Here is a 19291-nt window from a genome sequence, read left to right on the forward strand (position 1 = left end):
TGAGACTTCCCCGGTGTTTGAATCTTGACAGGGGTGAACACGAAGGAAGTCGGCGCATGAAAACGGAATTGCTGGTGCAGATGGATGGATTGTCCCGGTCAGATGATCTTGTGTTTGTGTTAGCGGCTTCCAATCTGCCCTGGTAAGAGATCAGCCGAGTGCGTTGTGAATACATGTTTATGAGCCCCTAAGCACAGATAAAGATTGTATTTAGACAACTGCGGAAAAAGCCTTGATATTTGCTTAAAGCATTTAAAGATTAATTTGGAGCTTTTCCGCGGAGTTCTGGGTCTTGCTAGCTGTGTCACATGATTATAATCTTTAAAAAAGATGCAATATGCCGGCGCGACCATATGCCAATATTTAAAATGGACTCTTGGAGTTTAAGGCCAAGTTATTTACTATGTGTATGCTGCGATGGCTTTTGAGAGAAAAGTATAAAGTGCTTAAGTCATCCATTACTTAAAAAGATACTCTAAAAATAGAAGGCGGGGTTTTATGGGTTTTGCAATCTGATTTTAAGAAGGGTGTGTGTAAGAGGATGGAGTGTGGAGAGGCGGGGTTTATATTCGCCAGACTTCCGTCACCCTCAATGAAAGTATGGCGCTGAACTCTGAGGTAATATTCCGAAGCAGTAACTTCGTTACAACACTAGATGTATGGTTAATATCCAGATGTTAAGGTGCTGGAAACACTTTTCGTCAGATATTTCTGTGGCATGATTCAGTATCATTGCTTTTCTCAAAGGAAGCATGAATAAATAGTATGTGTGCAGTAATTAATTAACATAGTAACCCCCCTCGTCCCTCCAGCGGACTGTGACCTTCACCCCCTAATACTAACTTCTCATCAATTTGAACTCCTAAGACCGGATGGTGAAGAGTGGTTTATGAGGCTATCCCGCGGGTTGCCGCAGGAAACCGGAAGTCTCTGAAGTGGGACAGGTTTGATCATGATTGAAACAAGCATTGGTAAGCTACGGGAGGGATAGCTGACTGTTGTTTTGTTCACCCATCACTCCAAATTCTCCAGATTTGCATATTGCTAATAATCATTGCTGTGGGAAATACCAGCAACCAGCAAGAATAAAGCCCATCAGTTTTACAGTGCAAAGAAGGGTCAGTCTGTAATGTTGACAGCTTTACAATCCTTTTTAAATGATAGAAAGAAGAGCTTAAATGTAGGCCTGAATTGCTACTATAGATGACACACATACACAAAAGAGACAAACATAAAAATGATAAGTTAAAAAAGGTTAAACATTCAACAAAAAAAATAAAATGAACCTTTTGCCAGGCCTAAATCTCCCTTTTTAATACATGTAAGTAATTCCTCTGTTAGGCCCTAAATGGCCCATCAGGAAGGATGAATTATATTTGAAAGGTGAGACATGTGTTTTCAAGTTTTTAATATCCTAGTAGTGAAAAACCCCCAAATTCTTTTTCACTACTGCAAGACTCTCTTATAGGAAAACATTGGGCCACCTTATTATGTTTAATAGGTGCTAAGTTTTGATTGGGGAGAGGTAGAAATGTCATGTTTGGTCTTAAAATAATTACAATTTAAAATCCTCTTTAATGGTCTTTTAAAGCACATTCTGAAAATGCCACATTTAGAAAATTGGCATTTTCTTCTCCTATGTGGTGCCTGCAGCATGTGTCCGTCCTGTCTGTGAATAAATGGCATCTGGTTTTTGTGCATTTCTCCAAAACAGGGAGACAGAGGTGGACTAATGAGTGTTGGCAGGATTGGCCATTGTGCCAAGATGGGTGGGGCAGCACTGTTCTTTACCCCACTTACATTTCAAAAGGCTGCATTCACAACATCCACAGAGAAACTTGACACCAGCCTTTTTTTCATCCTAGGCCACCTGAAGCCTGGGCAGGGGAAAGAAGGAAACTTCCAGAACCTGATGGGGAAATAACTTAGATGTTTCTCCCGCTTTAAAGGATGGCAACAGGTATAAATATTGGACCCTCAGACCAAATCTTCACTATACCCCTGGACCTGCTGAGGACCCCCAGATGCACTGCCTTGTACTTCTGAGGACTGCCCTGCTGCTTGGGACCTGCTTTGTACCTCAGAGGACTGCACCACTGCTACTAGAGGACTGCCCTGCTGCTTGATCCCTGCACTACCAGAGTGACCCAGATGACTAGTCAGTTGGCCTCCTGTGTGAGCTATAGGAACATAACAAGTTCAGGGACCTTAAACCTAGTGCCTGGCCTTTGTCTGGATTGAGTCCTGAAATTTTGTTCTTTGAATTATTTCCACCAAAAAGTGGCCTGAGAACAGAAAGGTGACGGGGCCAGCCTGTTCGCTGATCTGCCCGAGGTGCATCGCCAGTTGGCCTGACATCACAGTAGCTCCCGCTACATTCTTCTCCGCACCAGCAAATCTTGTACAGTGGGACTTTTTACAAAGGATATTTAGTCTTGTGGAGACCTCGTCAGCTGCAGCCTGCAGCTTCGTCCTGCTGGGGATTTTCAACTTCCAAAAAAGTCCAAACGTAGAAATCTTCATCAGGAGCTTTTCTTAAAACATTATGCGCCATTCCACCTTGAGTAGCCAAACCGCACTCCATTGCGATCAGCCTCAACTCTTGATTATGCCCCAGATACCTTGTGTTGGCGCTTTGATCTGTTAGGCACTATTTTTCACTTAAAACTTAAAAAATTCATGATTCCAGTTCTACTCACTGGGTTGTGCTAAGTTACCAGAGGTTTAAGCACAGGTTAATTTCATGACTTTTGTGGTTCACCCTAACAAAGATTGTGGTTTTTGGTTCAGCAGCATTCCTAACTCATTCAACTCAATAGCCCAATTTCTTACAATACCCCAAAAGATTCTTCTGACTCTGACCCAATACTGTAACTGATGTCAGGGCCCTCAAAACTCCAAATGCTGTAAGCAAGCAAATAGTGGCCCTCATGGAGGTAATGCGGAAACTCTTTAAGATAGGCGCCCTCACTTCGATTTCTGTCAATGGGACCTGCCTCTACACCAGCTGACTCCTTGGGAGCCACTGCTGAGTCCCTACAGATGTCAGTTCAGATTCCACACAGGCTCCTGGGTCCACACCAGTCCCTTATAGGCTGCAGCCCATGCCGACTCTATTGGCACTAGCCCAAGACACAGCTCCTTGTGCAATGCCGGTTTTCAACCCTGAACTGAATTCATCCCACTCCAGGTCTATGTCAAACCACAACATTACAAAAGTGCGGCCAGTGATTGTGCAACCAGACTCTTCTGCCTCAACGTCAGTACTATCAGAGGCTAGTAACCTTAATCCGATGTGACTCTGATGCAGTTCAGGGTGAACAAAATGTTCCTTACAAAAAAGATGATGATAAGGAGATGAACAACCTGTTCCCATACATAAAAACAACTATATTTGTTTTTTTTCGGAATGCCAGTGGACTAGATGAATCCCCAGAGACTAAGCTGGACACATCACCTGGGCTGCCAATAGAAAAAAAGTCCCTTTCCCAGTAGTGGTGCGAAGGACAGCAGAAGTGTTATACTTATATATGGCAAATGTATTAACTGATATCCTTCAATGAGGTCCAGCCTCTTCTGAGCCACTATTTCCATTCTACAAGGCTACCACACGCACGCTCATGGCCACTTGGTCTAAGCCATGCTTGAGCCCACCGGTCATTTGACCTGTGGCCAGGAAACATAGACCAGCCCCCCACTATCCCAATTTTTGACAAATCATCCTACACCAGAAAGTCTGGTATTCACTGCATTTACAAGTAATGTCAATTCTAATGCCTTTCTTAACAACCTTCGTGATAAAGGCAAAATACATTGATACCTTTGGAACAAGAATTTTCTCTTTAGCTAATTTAGCCTAAAGATCCTTGAACACCGTCTTCCTTCTGGGCAGTTACAGCCATGGTTTATGGGGCACGGTCAGCAAGACCTTGCCTACCATCCAAGAAAATCTCAGAGCCTCCCAAACAATACATGATGAACTGGAAGCGGCGAAGTATGTCTTGTGTGCTGGCTTGGACCACACACACTGTATAGGCAGAGCCATTGCCACAAGTGTCCTGATTAGAAGAGACACCTGAATGAGATTATTTAGGTTTTCAGGAGATGTCCAAATGTCCTTGATATACATGCCCTTTTATGGTTCCAATTTGGTTGGAAAGATGGCTGATTCGAAGCTTGAAAAAAATTAGGAAAAGTCAAGCCACAGTGCAATCCTAGGAGCGCTTGGCTCCCACCAAGCAGTTCCATCAACAGTGCAGAAAATTAGAGACTTTTCTAGAGGGTGCATCTACAGACAGTGCCATCACTCCTAACCTATAATGCAGCAGCAGACCCATTCCTTTTGGGGTAGAGGACGTTACAGCGACCAAGGCCATTCATCCCAGCAGGGACAACTTTTCTCTCACTCCCCTTTACCTTATGGTTTAACTCTGTTTAATTGAAGATTTCAGAGAAATACACTTACTCCCACCTACAACCATTGGCCAGTGCAGAGCGATAAATGAAGCAGTTGTTGATTCAAAAAGAGAAACAGTAACCCCTCAACTTCAACCCCCCTTTCCTGCCCTCCCCCCTCTGGGTACTTATCATGCACGAATTTCGAGGGAAACCAACTAGCTGGTATGCATGTCAGGTGTGGTATTAACAGGTGCATCTAGTTCTTGCAAGGATGTATCTGTAAGGCCGAGTAATCATAAATATTTCAGACAGGTGAGTTCTGAATGCTTTAGATAACAAAGCAATGAACGGTCTCCATAGTTCCCTGTACGAGGCGCCCTAAGACGCCACCACAAGGGTTAGTTTCTCCCTCCCCTGGACATGCCATAAACTGTGGAGCCAAGCCAGATGCAAAGGTATTTTTTCGGTCCCCCATTGTGCTAGAATTGTTTGGTGTGCAGCCCCCAACGCTATGCCCATTTGACGTCCCTTGCGTGATTTGAGTGGGTAAGTGAATGCGTTGGGAGGCCTAGAATTGTGTAGGCTGGTAATCGAGGTACTGTTGTGTCTAAACTTCCTTCTATGTTGGTCACGACAGCATCCCAGAAATGTGCCAACTTAGGGCAGTTCCAAAGTAAGTGGAGCAGGGTCCACAGCATTCCACAGCAGTGCCACCAGTTCGGGCTGCGGGTGGGTTTGCCCTTGTGTAGACACAGGGGTGTGAGATATCAGTATGTTATAATTTAAGTAGCCGTCTCTATGCTAGCAGTGTTGCGTGGCGTGTGGCGGGCCCGGTAATATATTTTGATCCACTCCTTTGGGGAAAGCTTTCTGCCAAGTTTGAGTACCGAGTGTGTCTGGCAAGGTGCTCTGCCTAGGGGGAAGAGTGCCATAGCGTTCTGTGATCTGTCTTTTGTCCATCAGTTTTAGTCACAAGCCATTTCTCAAATGGAGTCCGGCACAGATGGAGTGGTCAGTGTGCCAGTGTCAAACCTGCACGTACTGCAAGCATTCAGGTCTCCGGGAGTATGTGTGCCTGTCTCAGCTGATCAAAGGGGATAGGACCATCCTCATTAAAGTAGTGGCCAGTGGATCGGCAGGCTGCATCATGTCAAAGACTGAATGCAGCGTGGTCAAGACCGGGGATGAAGTTCGTGTTGCCCATTATGGGTGTTAAGAGTGAAGGGAACGTCGTGAGGCCCTTGTACGTGGCACAGAGTCCCACACCCTCAATATCGATCGTGTGACTGGGGAGGAGTAGATGCTCCATGATCGCTGTGTTTGTCTGAGAAAAGGGACCTTCCACTGCGGTGTGCCCACAATAGCATGATCCATGAAGAGCCAGTGTTTCTCTGACTCCGCAGGGACCACTCCACCATCTAGCGGAGCTGTGCCCCTTGATAATAGCTGCTAAGGTGCGGGACTCACAACCCTCCTCAGCTGGTGGGCGGAAGCTCCTGTCTTTGCTCATGCGGGGGTGAGTGTCAATCCATAAAAAAAGAAGTAGGGATTACTGCAAGGAGTGGCGCATACCACAGGAGGCTCGACTGGGAAGGTCTGGAAAAGAAAGAGGATGCACGGGAGAGATGTAATTTTTATAGCTGCCGCTCTGCCCAGCCATGAGGGGCGACATAGTCGCCATGGAGCCAAATCCTTTGTCACCGGTTGGATAACCATCCTGTAATTGATGGACACAGTGTATTGCTGAATGCCCAGGTAAGCAATAGAATCTTTCGTCCACTGTACAGGGAATTGATGGAAGAGCCGTCCTTTAATGTTAGATGGGACTGTAAGTTTGAGGGCCTGGGATTTATGGATATTTATACAGGAGCCCGCCACTGCTCCAAATGATTCTTCTTCTGTCAGGAATGCTGGAAGGGCGCCTAAGGGGTTGTCTAGGGCCACTATAATGTCATCTGCGTACAGTATGCTCCCCCCTAAAGAAGACCCTTGTGACCTAGGGGTTGTCACGTACCCTTTGCACAAAGGGCTCCATATAGAACACGAATAGTAATGGCGACAAAGGGCAACCTTGTCTCATCCCTCTGCTGATGGAGAATGGAGTGGATGTTCGTCTTTTGATTTGGACTGTCTCCCGTGGCTGGCCGTAGTTGCTCAGGATCCATGAGCAAAAGTTCTCCCCAAAGCCAAAACGAGCCAGTGTCGCCGCGAAGTACAGCCAGTGAACATGATCAAACGCCTTTTTGGCGTCAATAGATAGCAGCACTATGTGTCTCTTGGAGCAATGTGCTTTATCAATAAGGTGGGGGAGCCTCTTAGTCTTGTCACTGTATTTCCGATGAGGAACAAGCCCTGCCTGGTTGGCGGCTACTAAGCCTGGCATGAGCGATTCAGACGGACTGCCAGTATGTTTGTGAAAAGCTTGGCATCGACATTAAGAAGGGAAATAGGTCTTTTAGAGCCACATTGCTTCTTGTCTTTCCCTGGTTTAGGATTGACTATGATAGATGCTTCCATCATTGAGGGTGGCATGGAGGCAGGGCCTGTAAATGAGTTGAAGAGTCTAGTTAAGATCGGGGCAAATATTGTGCAGTAGGTCTTGTAGAATGAGGCTGGGAGCCTATCTGGGCCCGGGGATTTGTGGGGCTTCTACCGTGATATGGACGCTATGACCTCTTCTATTCAGATGGGGTTGTCTAGCTCACTCGCCTGATCCCTGGTGAGCCGAGTCGTATGTGCACCCCAAAGGAATCATTCAGATTCATCTGGGGAAGAGGGTGGGCTGGTGTATAAGTTAGTGTAGAACCGTCGGAATCAGTCTGCTATGTGGCAGTCAGTTACAATCTCCTCCCCGTTCTCCCCCTCCAGGGATGCCACTCTCATGACCTGTCTTTTGGCTCATAATCTGTTGGCCAGAAGCAGACTGCACTTGTTGCCCCCTTTACAGAATGAGTTTTGAAGTTGCAGTAAGGAGTATTCAGCTGTGTCAATATCAAGTCCCGCAAGCTGCTTAGCAGCTTCCAGCTGTCGCCACTCATGGGGTGACCCCCGTCCGATGGTGAATACACTTTAGCTGTCTCACCTGGCCCTGTAATTCCCGTCATTGGTCCCTGCACACTTTTATGTCTGCTGAAGATATTGCAATGAATTCTCCCCTGATCACTGCTTTTATGGTGTCCCACAACAGTGAGATGGGGGGGATCAGTCATGTCATTGGTGACTAGGTAGTTATGTAAGGCTGTTGTGATCTGCTGGATTTCTTTAGGTTTGTGTGGGAGGGTTATGTGCAGCCGCCAGGGTTGAAATGTGTATCTCACCTGGGAAAGAACTATGCCCACTGCCACTGCCACATGGTCTGAGAGTGATTGTGGCTCGTGATTAGATCTTGTACATCCTTGGTCGCTAAAAAAGTATCCAGGTTTGCATAGGTTTTGTGGGGGTATGAATAAAACGTGTAGTCACAGTTGTTTGGGCGACGGTCCCTTCACAAGTCCCTCAATCCCATCTCACGGAGCTATTGCCTACTCTCTCTGGTCTTTCCCCCAAGCCTCCCTGTTGTTAGGCTGAGCGATCTAGAGTGTTGCTAAAGACTATGGGGGTTATTCTAACTTTGGAGGAGGTGTTAATCCGTCCCAAAAGTGACGGAAAAGTGACGGATTTACCACCAGCCGTATTACGAGTCCATTATATCCTATGGAACTCGTAATACGGCTGGTGGTATATCCGTCACTTTACCGTCACTTTTGGGACAGATTAACACTCCTCCAAAGTTAGAATAACCCCCTATATTATGGTCTTCCCCCAATACCACCAATCTATCTCTTGTAGTCATGACCTCTGCAACTGATCTACGGAGGAAGGGATCCTGGCTTTCATTGAGGGCATATAGAGTGCATAGCACAAAGGTATGGTCTCGCAATTGTACTTGGTATGCGAGTAGACGGCTCCTAGTGTCACCTATTTTAGCGCTCACTCTCCCTTGAAGAGTATTGCTACCCCCGCTGGTTTTGTGGCCACAGAAGTATTATTGTGGGAAGGATCTAGATTTGAGGCGGTGCCAATCGCTTGACACCAAGTGTGTCTCCTGGAGAATACCCACATCAGCTCCTGACCTTTCTTGGTTCAACAGTAAGGTTTGTCTCTTAACTGGGTTGTTAAGTCCCTTTACATTAAGGGAAAGAATTTGCAACGTGTCAGAAGGTGTGCCCATGACTCAGCTCTAGTGTTTGAAGCTCTGTGTTCTGTGGTTTACTGTTATCTCTACGGAGATGCCCTGCTACGCTGTGACTTATGCAAAACTGAATGATCCTGACAAAATGTAGCTTTCAGACATGTGAGTAGCACCCTGTTTAACTATTCAACATAACAACAACAAACCTAGTGTCCATGGTAGGTCTTGAGCTCTAGGTAGAGCTGCAGGCGTTCCAATGGTGGCTGGTAGGTCCTCGGCCAAGATCATTCTGCAAACAATGACTTCCTTCAGTCCGTTCCTCCCCTCTGCCACACACCCCCAGGGCATTACTACAAGTCATTCCATGATCTCGGTAGCTGCTGGCCATAGGTTAGCTGTCAGGGTCCCCGGACAGTATCTCCAGGGCTGCTCTTCTCTCCTTTGCTATAGTGTCTGGGTTGGGTTGCAGGTCTTTGGAGGCATTTGGGTTGCTCCACCACCTGGGTAATTTCATGGCTCTCCAATTCCTGGGGCTGGATGGGGCTGCTCTTTTCGAGTCTTTCTCAGTCCCAAGGAGCTCATATGCAGCGGTGAGGGAACAAATTTGCGAAGTGTCCCCTCCCATCAGAAAATTCGCTGGAACGGGTGTCCCCATGAGAGGAGATGCAACGCTCCTGAAGATAGGAGGTCATGAGGCGGAAGTCTCTGTTTCTGCAGTGTCAATGTCAGAGTATGGTCTCTGAACTTGGGTGGATGCTGTTCTCTTGATTTACGTAAGATTTGTTCCTTCAAGGGGAAGTCGTGGACACATACTAAAATGTATGCTGGGTGGGCATTCTCAGGTCTGGGGAGACCCACTGTGCACAGTCCAGCTGAATGGTTGAGTTAGAAGGCGACTCCATGACCTGGGCGAAGAGGGCCTGCACGTAGGCCTCCACGTTCCCTTCTTCAGTTGCGATTGGGGCTCCTCTAATAGGAATGTTATTTTGTCTGGATCCAGTTTCCAAGTCTTCCGCATGGGCTTGCAAGTCGATTTGTTGCTCCTTGAGGTGGATGACTTCTTGTTGGAGTTGTTCAATTTTCTTATCTCGGGTTGTCTCATGGTCCTCCAGTGCCGACACTATGGCCCTCATTAGGACATTGGCAGTCCAGGTCCGCCATGCTGGCGGTGGCGGTAACACAGCCGAAGGCTTTGCGGTGCTGGACCGCCAGATTATGACCACGGTGAACCGCCTGCAAAGCAAAGCAGGCAGTTCCCTGCCTGTACCGACAGGGTGGTCGGGCCGCTGGGGCAAAGGTGGACCACCTTCGCCCCGGCAGTCCACCATAGATTGCAGACAGTATTTGGAGCCTCCTTTCCGCCAGGGATTTCCTGGCGGGTACCCCGCCAGGAAATCTCTGGCAGAAAGAATACTGGCAACAGGAATTTACATCCCTGTCGCCAGTATGCGACTCCCTCCCCCCCCCCCCCATCCCCCCATTCCACACAGCCACGGTTCCCCCCTAAGCCCCTAAAGTCCCCCCACTCCATCCAAGCATGCACGCACCACACACACACACACACACACACACATATGCAATCACACACTCATACAGACCCACACATACTTGCACACACCCCCACCACCTCCACATCCATTCATGCACTCACATAGACACTCAGAATCACACACATACACGCAGACAAACACCACTCCCCTCCTATCACACAAACGCACACCCCCATGCACGCACACACCACTCATCACCCTCCCTCCCCTATCGGACTGGCACTTACCTGTTCTCAGTGGTAGTCCGGGAGGGGATGGGATCCTTGGGCCTGCTCCACCGCCAGCACCCCTCACCACAGCACTGCCACACCTATTACTAACTCCTAATAGTCGTGGCGGTGTTGTGATGACATGGCGGTGCAAGCGGAGCAGCCTCCACTGCACTGCCGACCGTCAGTATGGCTGCTGGCGGCTCTTTGCCCAAATTCTGGTGGAGAGCCGCCAGCAATCATAATATGGCAGTCAGATGACCGCCATCCCTGGCGGTCTTGTGGCTAGCGGAACTTCGGCGGTCTACGTTATAGACTGCCGAAGTCATAAAGAGGGCCTATGTCTCTGAGTTCCACTACATCCCTACATACAGCTTTCAAGTCTTGAGAGAGAGCTCTCTTGACGGTTTGGATGTCACCCTTGAGGACGCAAATAGTGCCTTCAGAAAGGAGCGAGTAACAGGCTTTCGGTGTTCTCGTTGTCTGGGGTGTTATCCTGGCTGGCGGAGAGGAGGGGGGCCCCCCTCCCTGTCCGCAGAGGATTTCAACCTCATGTCCCTGAGGGTGCAATCCTTTTGTTTAGTGCAGTTGACATGGTTGAGGTGAATTGGGGACACCTAAGTACATCTGGAAGGGCTGGCCAAATGCAGGACAGCTCCCCAGTCTCCGCTATCCCTCGGCAGTGTGGGTGCGTGATCAGTGTTCTGCCCTGTGATGGTGTTACCCCGCTAGTTTGCTGTAGTGGGTCACTCTGTTCCACGTGCCTGCCGCCCAGCTCCAGATCATTCTCCGAGTGTGACCACCCAGAGGGCCCTTCTCCGTGTCCAAGCCCCGGTGGGCTTGCGGACCCCTTTTGTTTCTTATGGAAAGCTGCCTCCCACCTCTAGGTGTGTGTGTGTTAGGCTAAGTCCTCCCTCATGCACCAGCAGGCAGGTAGACTATGAAGAATTCTGACCTGGGTGTAAGCCTTACCATGATGTGTGATTTTCAGCAGCCAGGACTGCCAAGGTTTGCTGCGGTTGGGTGGGAGTATTTTTTTATTGTCTGACCAGAGGGCCACCGTGAAGAAAAAGGCCGTTTGCTGCTGTGTCGGAGCTGCCTTTCATCCAAGTAATGCCCAGGTTATCCAAGGTAGTGACCATGTCAAAGACTGGCAGGAAGCGCAGTCAGTCAAACCTCATGTTCCCTCGAGGAGTGACTGTGGGTTGCAGCTAGTTCACTACCGGGTTCTTGAGGCAATTGGTCCCAGGCTGTGCTAAACCACAACCACAGCAGGGAGTGCCAGGGTGCTGCGGCCCAGCTTCTGCACCTTCGTTGGGTGCTATGTTCACCTTGAGTCGCTGCTCCTGAATGGCCCGCCCCTATCACCTGCCCAGGGCACATAGGCTCCTCCAACCACTGGGTGGTACCGTGCTGTGTCCGCGGTTATATGGGCCCACAGGTTGCGCTGGTCTGCTCCGCCCACTCCAGAGGTAGCTTCTTGGGCTCTCCAGTCGCTTGATACGTGTGAGGGGGGCTGGAGTTTTAAGTGCTCTGGGCGACTGCTATCTCGAGGTTCCCAGGGGCGACGCTGAGGGTCCCTTCCCCTGAGGCCCTCCTCACATGTTGAGCCTAGGGCTGGATGTTCGGAATGCGTAGGTAGCCTTGGGGTGCCGCCCCGGCCTGTCTAGGCCCCACTGCCTTGTAGAGGAAGTGGGAGCACCCAGCGTGAGCGAGGATGCAGGAGTGGGCTAATCCAAATTACGAGGGTGGCATAAGGTGGGCCGCCCATCCTCTTCCTCCTCCACAGCCACTAGAGTATCATGAGCTCGCTCTCATTGAGGCCCGGGAGGGCCCCATCATTGCACCCTACCATCCGCGCTCCCACCTGGTGTACCGCTCCTCGTGTTCCTTGGCCTCCCGATCGCCTGGTGATCTTGGCCTCCAGAGACGAGAGGGACCTCCTGATCTGCAGGCACCATCGAGTGAGATCTGATCTTGGGGTGGGGGGCTGTCCACAGGCCCCACTGTTGTGCTGCTTTCCCTCTGACTCAAGAGGAGGCTCTTGTGGATCCTCAGCTCCTGTGGCGCTGCTGGAGCGGAGAAGGCAGGCTAGACCCCCCCTACAGGAACAATACCCCCGGCATCTTGAATACATGATTGGCAGGCCCTCAGCACTCTTCCAAGTTGTGGGTCAGCCCCCCAGGGACTCTGTTCCCAGCTGTCTCCTCTGCCCTGTGGGTGCAAGGTAATGAAGTGTTCTCCGGGCTACTTTTGTGTGCTGGCCATGAGGGATATCTGCTCACATCGGTCAGTTTCAGGGGAGAGGATCGAGGACGCGTCTTATGCTCTCGCTATCTTGGCCACGCCTCCTCCCCTTTACTTTACACTCACAGGCCAACATCCATCCAGTAAAAGGCAGCATACATTTCCTCTGCGCTTGGATATCCATAATGTCAGACAGGTGGGTCATGGAAATCAATCAAAGGGGCTAAACCCTGTCTTTCATTTCCACCCTTCCCTGGAACCCCCCCCCCCCCCCCCACACACACACACACATCAGAGCAACTCTCAGCCCAGCGAACATGCTGCAGTCTTGCTGGGCGAAGTTGATCTTCTGGTGGCCAAGGGTTGCATTGAGAAAGTGCCTGGTTCAGAGAGATGAGAGGTGTGCTATTCATGCCACTTCCTCGTACCAAAGGAGGACAAAGGCCTGAAGCCTATATGAGACCTCTGCCCACTGAACACCTTTATGAGGAAAGACACATACAAAAAGGTCACTCTGTTTCAGATTCTTCTGTTTTGGGCCCAGGAGACTGGATGATATTCCTGGATTTGCTGGACATGTAGTTTCAATTACCAGTCCTGCAATTCCACAGGTATTATTTGCGGTTTATGTTTGAGTCTGGACACTTCCAGTGTGTTCCCCTTCTGCTTACCTCGGCCCATCTGCTGTTTACGAAATGGAGGGGGTTCACTTCCTATCTGTGGATGTGCATGTATTCTCGTAGTTCAACTCGCTGCTCAAGGCAACCTCGCAGCAGACAGTTATAGACCACCTCCAAACGACAGCAGCTCCTGATGGATTTTTCTGTCAACAAGCCAAAGTCGCCCCTGAAGCCCATACAGAAGATTCCCTTTTTAGGGGCTATCATGGGCACTGTGGTGTTCAAAGACTTTTCATGGGCGCAGCCGGTCCAGGACGTTCAGAATGTGATACTTATGTTTCAGGCTCAGTCCTCACTGTCAATGAGGATGATTCAGAAGCTTCTTGGTCTCATGTTTTCATGTATCCTTCTCATCCACAACAGGTGGCATGTGCTTGTCGTACAGTGGAACATCGCACTCTAGCGGGTTCAGCATCATGGCTGGCTCTCCAACTTCAATCAGATTTCACAGGAGACAGCTCAGGATCGTCACTGGTGGCTGATAAGCACCAACCTGACCGGAGGCAGACCACTCTCCCGCTCTCGTCCACCCAGAGTTCATGGTTGTCGCATGCTTTTCTACTGGTGCTGTTGGGGGAGGTGTTCACCTGTGGAGGTAGTGATTAGAGGCCTTTGGACCAAGCTTCACATAAGTCCTCCAGAGCTTCAGATGATCAGGCTGGCTCCGAAAGTGTTCCTCTTATCCAGAAAAAGGGAGGCTGCTGCAGGTCCTCATGGACAACTAGAGCACCTTATGGAACTACAGAGGAGAGTGGGGTCCTGTTAGACCTGGCATCCTTGGCGTGGTCTCCCTGTCTTTCTTGCCACTGCTTCCTACTCTGTGCTGGGCTTTGTTTTTGCTGGTTGTGGTACTCTGGGCACTCTTTACCACTGCTGACCAATGCTAAAGTGCAAGTTTCCCTGGGTAAATTGCATATGTAATTGGCTTTTCCATGATTGGCGTATTTGATTTACTGTAAGTCCCTAGTAAAGGGCCTGTAAAAAATGCTACTAGTGGCCCTGTAGCACTGGTTGTGCCACCCACACGAGTAGCCCTGTACACATGGCTCAGACCTGCCACTGCAGTGTCTGTGTGTGCAGTTTTAAACTGCCAACCAGGCAAGTGTACCTACTTGCAAGGCCCAAACCTTCCCTTTTTATACATGTAAGGCACCCCTAAGGTAGGCCCTAGGTAGCCCCATGGGCAGGGTGCAATGTATGTTAATGGTAGGACATGTACTGGTGTGTTTTTACTTGTACTAACAGTGAAATACTGCCAAATTCAGTTTTCACTGTTGTAAGGCCCATCTCTCTCATAGTTTAGTATCGGTGCTGCCTTAAAATAACTTTTAAGTGCAGTTTTCTTTTGTAAGCAGATAGAGATTACGAGTTTGGGGTCTCTGAACTCACAATTAAAAAATACATCTTTTGGTAAAGTTGGTTTTTAAATTGTCAGTTTGAAAATGGCACTTTTAGAAAGTAGGCATTTTCTTGCTTAAACCATTATTGTTAGAAATTTGTAGAGCCATTCTGTGGCTCTGCCTGCTTGTGTATTCCCTCTCGGGGTCAGACTGATAGTTGGGCTGTTTTTGAATCTCCACTAGACAGAGACACAAAGGGAGCTGTGGTGTAGCCTGCATATCCGGATGGCCCATTTGGGCTAGAGTGGAGGGAGGAGTTGACTCTTACACCCTAAAGGGCTGTGCCTGCCCTCACACAATGCAGTCTCCAACCCCCTGGTGTGAGTCTCGAGCCAGGCCTGGGCAAGGCAGGGTCTTGTGAACAATAGAGACTTTCTTTCCTTCGAAGTTTGCCATTTTTAAAGGCAGAAAGGGGTGTAAGTAGTGGACCCAAAAGCCCAGATTTTTAGATTGCTTCTGGATTCAAGAGGAACATCTGCCAAAGCGAAGAGCCAAAGAGCTAGAGGAGGAGTACTGCCTCTTTGCCTGTGACTGTGCTTTGCTGGGTTGGCCTGCAGTTGCTGCTTCTGCCTGAAAGAGGACAAAGACTGGACTTTGTGGTATATTCCTGCTTGCGAAGTGTATCCAAGGGCTTGGATTGAGATTGCCTCCTGTTTTGAAGTCTCGGGCCATCAAAGACTTCCTCTGCCAGCACTTGGACTCTCTGATGAGACTCCTACCCTGCCAAGTGGTGCCCTATCCAGTTTATGGGCCATTGAAAGGTGAAGCTGGTAGAACCAAGGTGGAAATCCATGCACAGAAGCTGTGCAGGGAAAATTTTGATGCACCACCTGAACAGGGCTGTAAAAATGACGCACCACCTGCATTGCAGCTGAAAACTCGATGCACCACCTGCATCACGGCTGCAAAATTGACGCATCACCTGCATATCAGCTGGAGAAACAATGCATCACCCGCTTGCGGCTGCTAAAAATGATGCAAACCCCGCGCAGTGGATTCTCATCCCCGTGTGGCCGGATTTTGCATGCAACATAGTTGACCGTCAAAATTGACGTGAACCTGCCCGAACCGGGGGTGCCTGTCTGGAAATGGACGCATCGCTCTCTTGCGGGAGAGAAAAACAATGCATTGCCTACCTGACCGGAGAAGAAACGACGCATGGCCTCAGGTGCAAATATGGAATCGACGCATCGCTGACTTTTCAGATGCACACTCGCCCGTGTGACTTTATTTTACTTTGTGTAACAACAATGCATCCATTGTTCTCTATGGAGTAAGGCTCTTTTTATTTTAAAAATTCATAACTTTACTTGTGTATGTTGGATTTTTGTTGTTTTTGGTCTTGTTCGATTTAGATAAATATTGACTATTTTTCTAAACTGGTGTGGTGTCCATTTTGTAGTGTTTTTAGTGTATTACTGTGTGTGTTGGTACAAATACTTTACACATTGCCTTTGAGATAAGCCTGACTGCTTGTGTCAAGCTACCAAGGGGGTGAGCAAGGGTTATCTTAAGTGTGTACCTCGATTGCCTGACTAGAGAGAGGGTCTCTGCTTGGACAGAGTACAAACTGACTGCCAACCGGAGACCCCATTTCTAACAGGTCCTTAATCATGTGAACATATTTCTGGTTGTCAATCGTCTGGCTGAGTCCTGAAATGGCAGATAAGCTCAGTAACATCAGCTGGTGGGCCACAATTGGTATCTCCAACTTGAGGTGGTGCAGGGATTTCTCAATCAATATGGTATGCCCTGGCTAAATCTGTTTGCTACTGTTGAGAATGCACAGTGTCTAAACTTTTGTTTGCTAGAGTTTCCTCTAGCGTGATAGCTAGGAGGTGCATACTGTCTGTACTGGGGCACAGAACTCCTGTATGCATTTCCACCACTAGAACCCCTTCCTAGAATTCTGAGGAAAACCAGCTTGACTGGGTTTAGGCATCTGAATCTCCTAGGACTGGGCCAGGAGAGTATGGTGCTCAGAGCTCATGAGTATGATCATTTGTTCCCAAATCTGCCTACTACTTCAGGAGGATTTTCTGCTCAACAACAGGGGAGAGTCTTACACATGAGTCTCCAAAGCTTACACCTCTATGCATGGTGATTGAGCGGTGGCAGTTGAATGTGTTTGATCTGCAGGCCAAAGTAGTTGATCTCATCATTGCAGCCTGATGCCCTTTGACAAAGTCCTATGTTGAGCAGTGGGAGAAATTTGCTGCCTAGTGTGGTGCTCGGCATACCAACTCTCAGCAGGCAGAACTTTCAGGTGTGTTATTGTTCGTTCTGGTGTGAGTCTAGCAAGGCCTTGCAGTGAACACTGGCACTAAAGGCCTTTCCACTGCCGCAGCAAGCCCAGGACATTCAGGATGTCATCATTGGATAGAGTATCCAGTGTAAAGGTTATCTATCATGCCTTTTGATGTTTACCTGACCAACCCTCTCTATTTAAATTGGCTATCATGATGCATTTTATAAAAGGACAGTTTCCCCCAAAAGCTGTTCGTTATGCCACAGCGGGATTTCAACTTAGTGCTGACATTATTTATATGCAAGCCTTTTGACTTGATGCACAGCTGCTCACTGCAAATGCAGACACTAAAAACTTGCCCTCGGCTATCCAGACCACATGAGTGAATTGCAGGCACTCTCTGTGCCACCACCCTACACCATGTTCTTCCTGGACAAATTAGTGTTGAGTACCCAGGCAGCCGTCTCACCCAAAGTTGTGGCACTTTTGTATGTAGCCAGTCTAACACTCTGCCAACATTTGTGCTTCACCTCATCCTTCAGAGGAGGAAGCGAGCCTCAATCGACATTCACAACCTGAAAACCATAATAATCTGCTCTTCATCGGATTCTTTGGAGCAAAGAAAGTGAAGGCAGTGCAAAAGAGGACCCTGTCTGAGTTGTTGATCCTCTGCATAAACATCTGCTATATGCTGCCTGGGAAGCAACCCCCTGAAAATCTATGTGCACGTTCCTCCAGGGCCAAGGCTGCTATGAAAGCATTGGTGTGGAGGGTGCCTGTGGTATAAATATGCCAAGTCAGAGAATGGGAGTGAGCACACATTCATGAAGCACTACTGCCTTGACAGTAACATCCATAAGGAAGGCAACTTTGCTTGTTCCATCCTGCAAGACTTTCTGGTCTGAGTCCACTCCACAGACCCTCCACCTTGTGGGAGGTACTGCTATTATATTTATTCTAAAGGGAAGAAATCTGCAGTTAGAAGTATCCATCAGAGAACAACTTACTCCCCATTGGTAAACTTATTTTTGGTTGATACTCTGTCTAATTGCAGATTCCTCACTGCCCTCCCACCTCCTTGTTCTCTGGAGGCTAATCCTGAACATCATAATAAGATTCCAAGTTTGAATTTGCCAACCTGCCACTTCAATTTGCTCCAGTGCTCTGCATCTGAGGGCATGGAGGCTGAAGATTGAGAAAGTAGTGTTACTGCACAGGGATGGTGCTTATATGCTTCACTGCTCCTTTACTTCCAGAGGGGGCTCACAGAGTCACCCCAGAGCCAGGTGGTGCTACCTGCTGAAGAGTTAATCAGATCCAGTCTGACATCTGGGGATATTGTAAAGGTAACAAGTCTGCAGTTCTTTAGAATATCCACCAGAAAGAGCATTACCATAAATAAGTAATTTTTTGTAGGTGCAAAATGAGCAGGAGTGCAGAAACATGTTTAGTTGAAAAACTATTTAGGTGCAAATGCACATTTTGGTAAAAAACATAACACATATTTGCACAGACACGTAGAAGCACCTTTAGCAGCACAGATGAAATTTAGGGACATTTAAATGCACAGTCGCCAATGGTGAAACATCAGCAGCTTGTATAGCAAATATTACATTTAAGTGTGCTGTTATCAGGAAAGGACAAGTGGCTAGTGATTAATTGTAGGTGCAAGTAAATTTAATTGGAAACCAAATGTAGGTACCAGATTAGATTACCCTTAATGCAGCTTCTGCAAGAATATGGAGGCATCTTTAGGTACAAATCACGTTTAGGAGTAAAATACTGTTCAGGTGCAAAATTACTTTTTGGTGCACCCTGGGTGTGAAGTAAGTAGCATAGTGGTATCAGATTTAAGGGTGGGTTCGCAATTAGTGAGAAAGTGGGATCACTTTTAGGAGCACAAATGTGCCTCTCTATTGCAGTGCATGCTCACTTCACTGACACTGCACTGCAGAACAGAGACACTCTTAAGCTCTCCTCTTTACTTTCTGGAAGCAAAATGTTAACTATTTCATCAATCATCAGCTGAAGAGGACCAATCCAAGAAACTAATGTCTAAAGGTGGGTGCGTCAAAGCACGTCTATGGCTATGTTTGATCTGTTCATGCCATGGGTTGGGGGAGGCCATAGATTGGACCCAGCCTGCTATGTCCAATTTCTCTCCTCAGTATATAGTGCAAGATCCATGGTACGGTTTTACTGTTTGCTCCCTTAGTGGTGGAGGGGTTGTTTGATTGACGGGTTTTGCATAGGCCAGGATTTACTATTGGTATCAAGTGTGCAACTCCTCCTGTCTTATTTGCAGATGTTATGGTCATTATAGCTAGGGAAATGGTGGTGCATGCACTGCTACAGACACTGAAGACCTGTAACAGGAAATGCATTTCT

At 48.1% G+C, this 19291-nt stretch overlaps 1 protein-coding gene across 1 annotated transcript in view; it reads left to right on the top strand.

The window, feature by feature from the left end:
* KATNAL2 (katanin catalytic subunit A1 like 2) overlaps positions 1-19291 on the top strand; it is a 266628-nt gene that overhangs the window by 196803 nt on the left and 50534 nt on the right. The window contains exon 13 of the mRNA XM_069218894.1: positions 32-142. Within this exon, the coding sequence (XP_069074995.1) occupies positions 32-142 (111 nt within the window). The remainder of the gene's footprint in view (positions 1-31; positions 143-19291) is intronic.

The sequence above is a fragment of the Pleurodeles waltl genome, chromosome 1_1, assembly GCF_031143425.1.
Source record: "Pleurodeles waltl isolate 20211129_DDA chromosome 1_1, aPleWal1.hap1.20221129, whole genome shotgun sequence".
NCBI lineage: Eukaryota > Metazoa > Chordata > Amphibia > Caudata > Salamandridae > Pleurodeles > Pleurodeles waltl.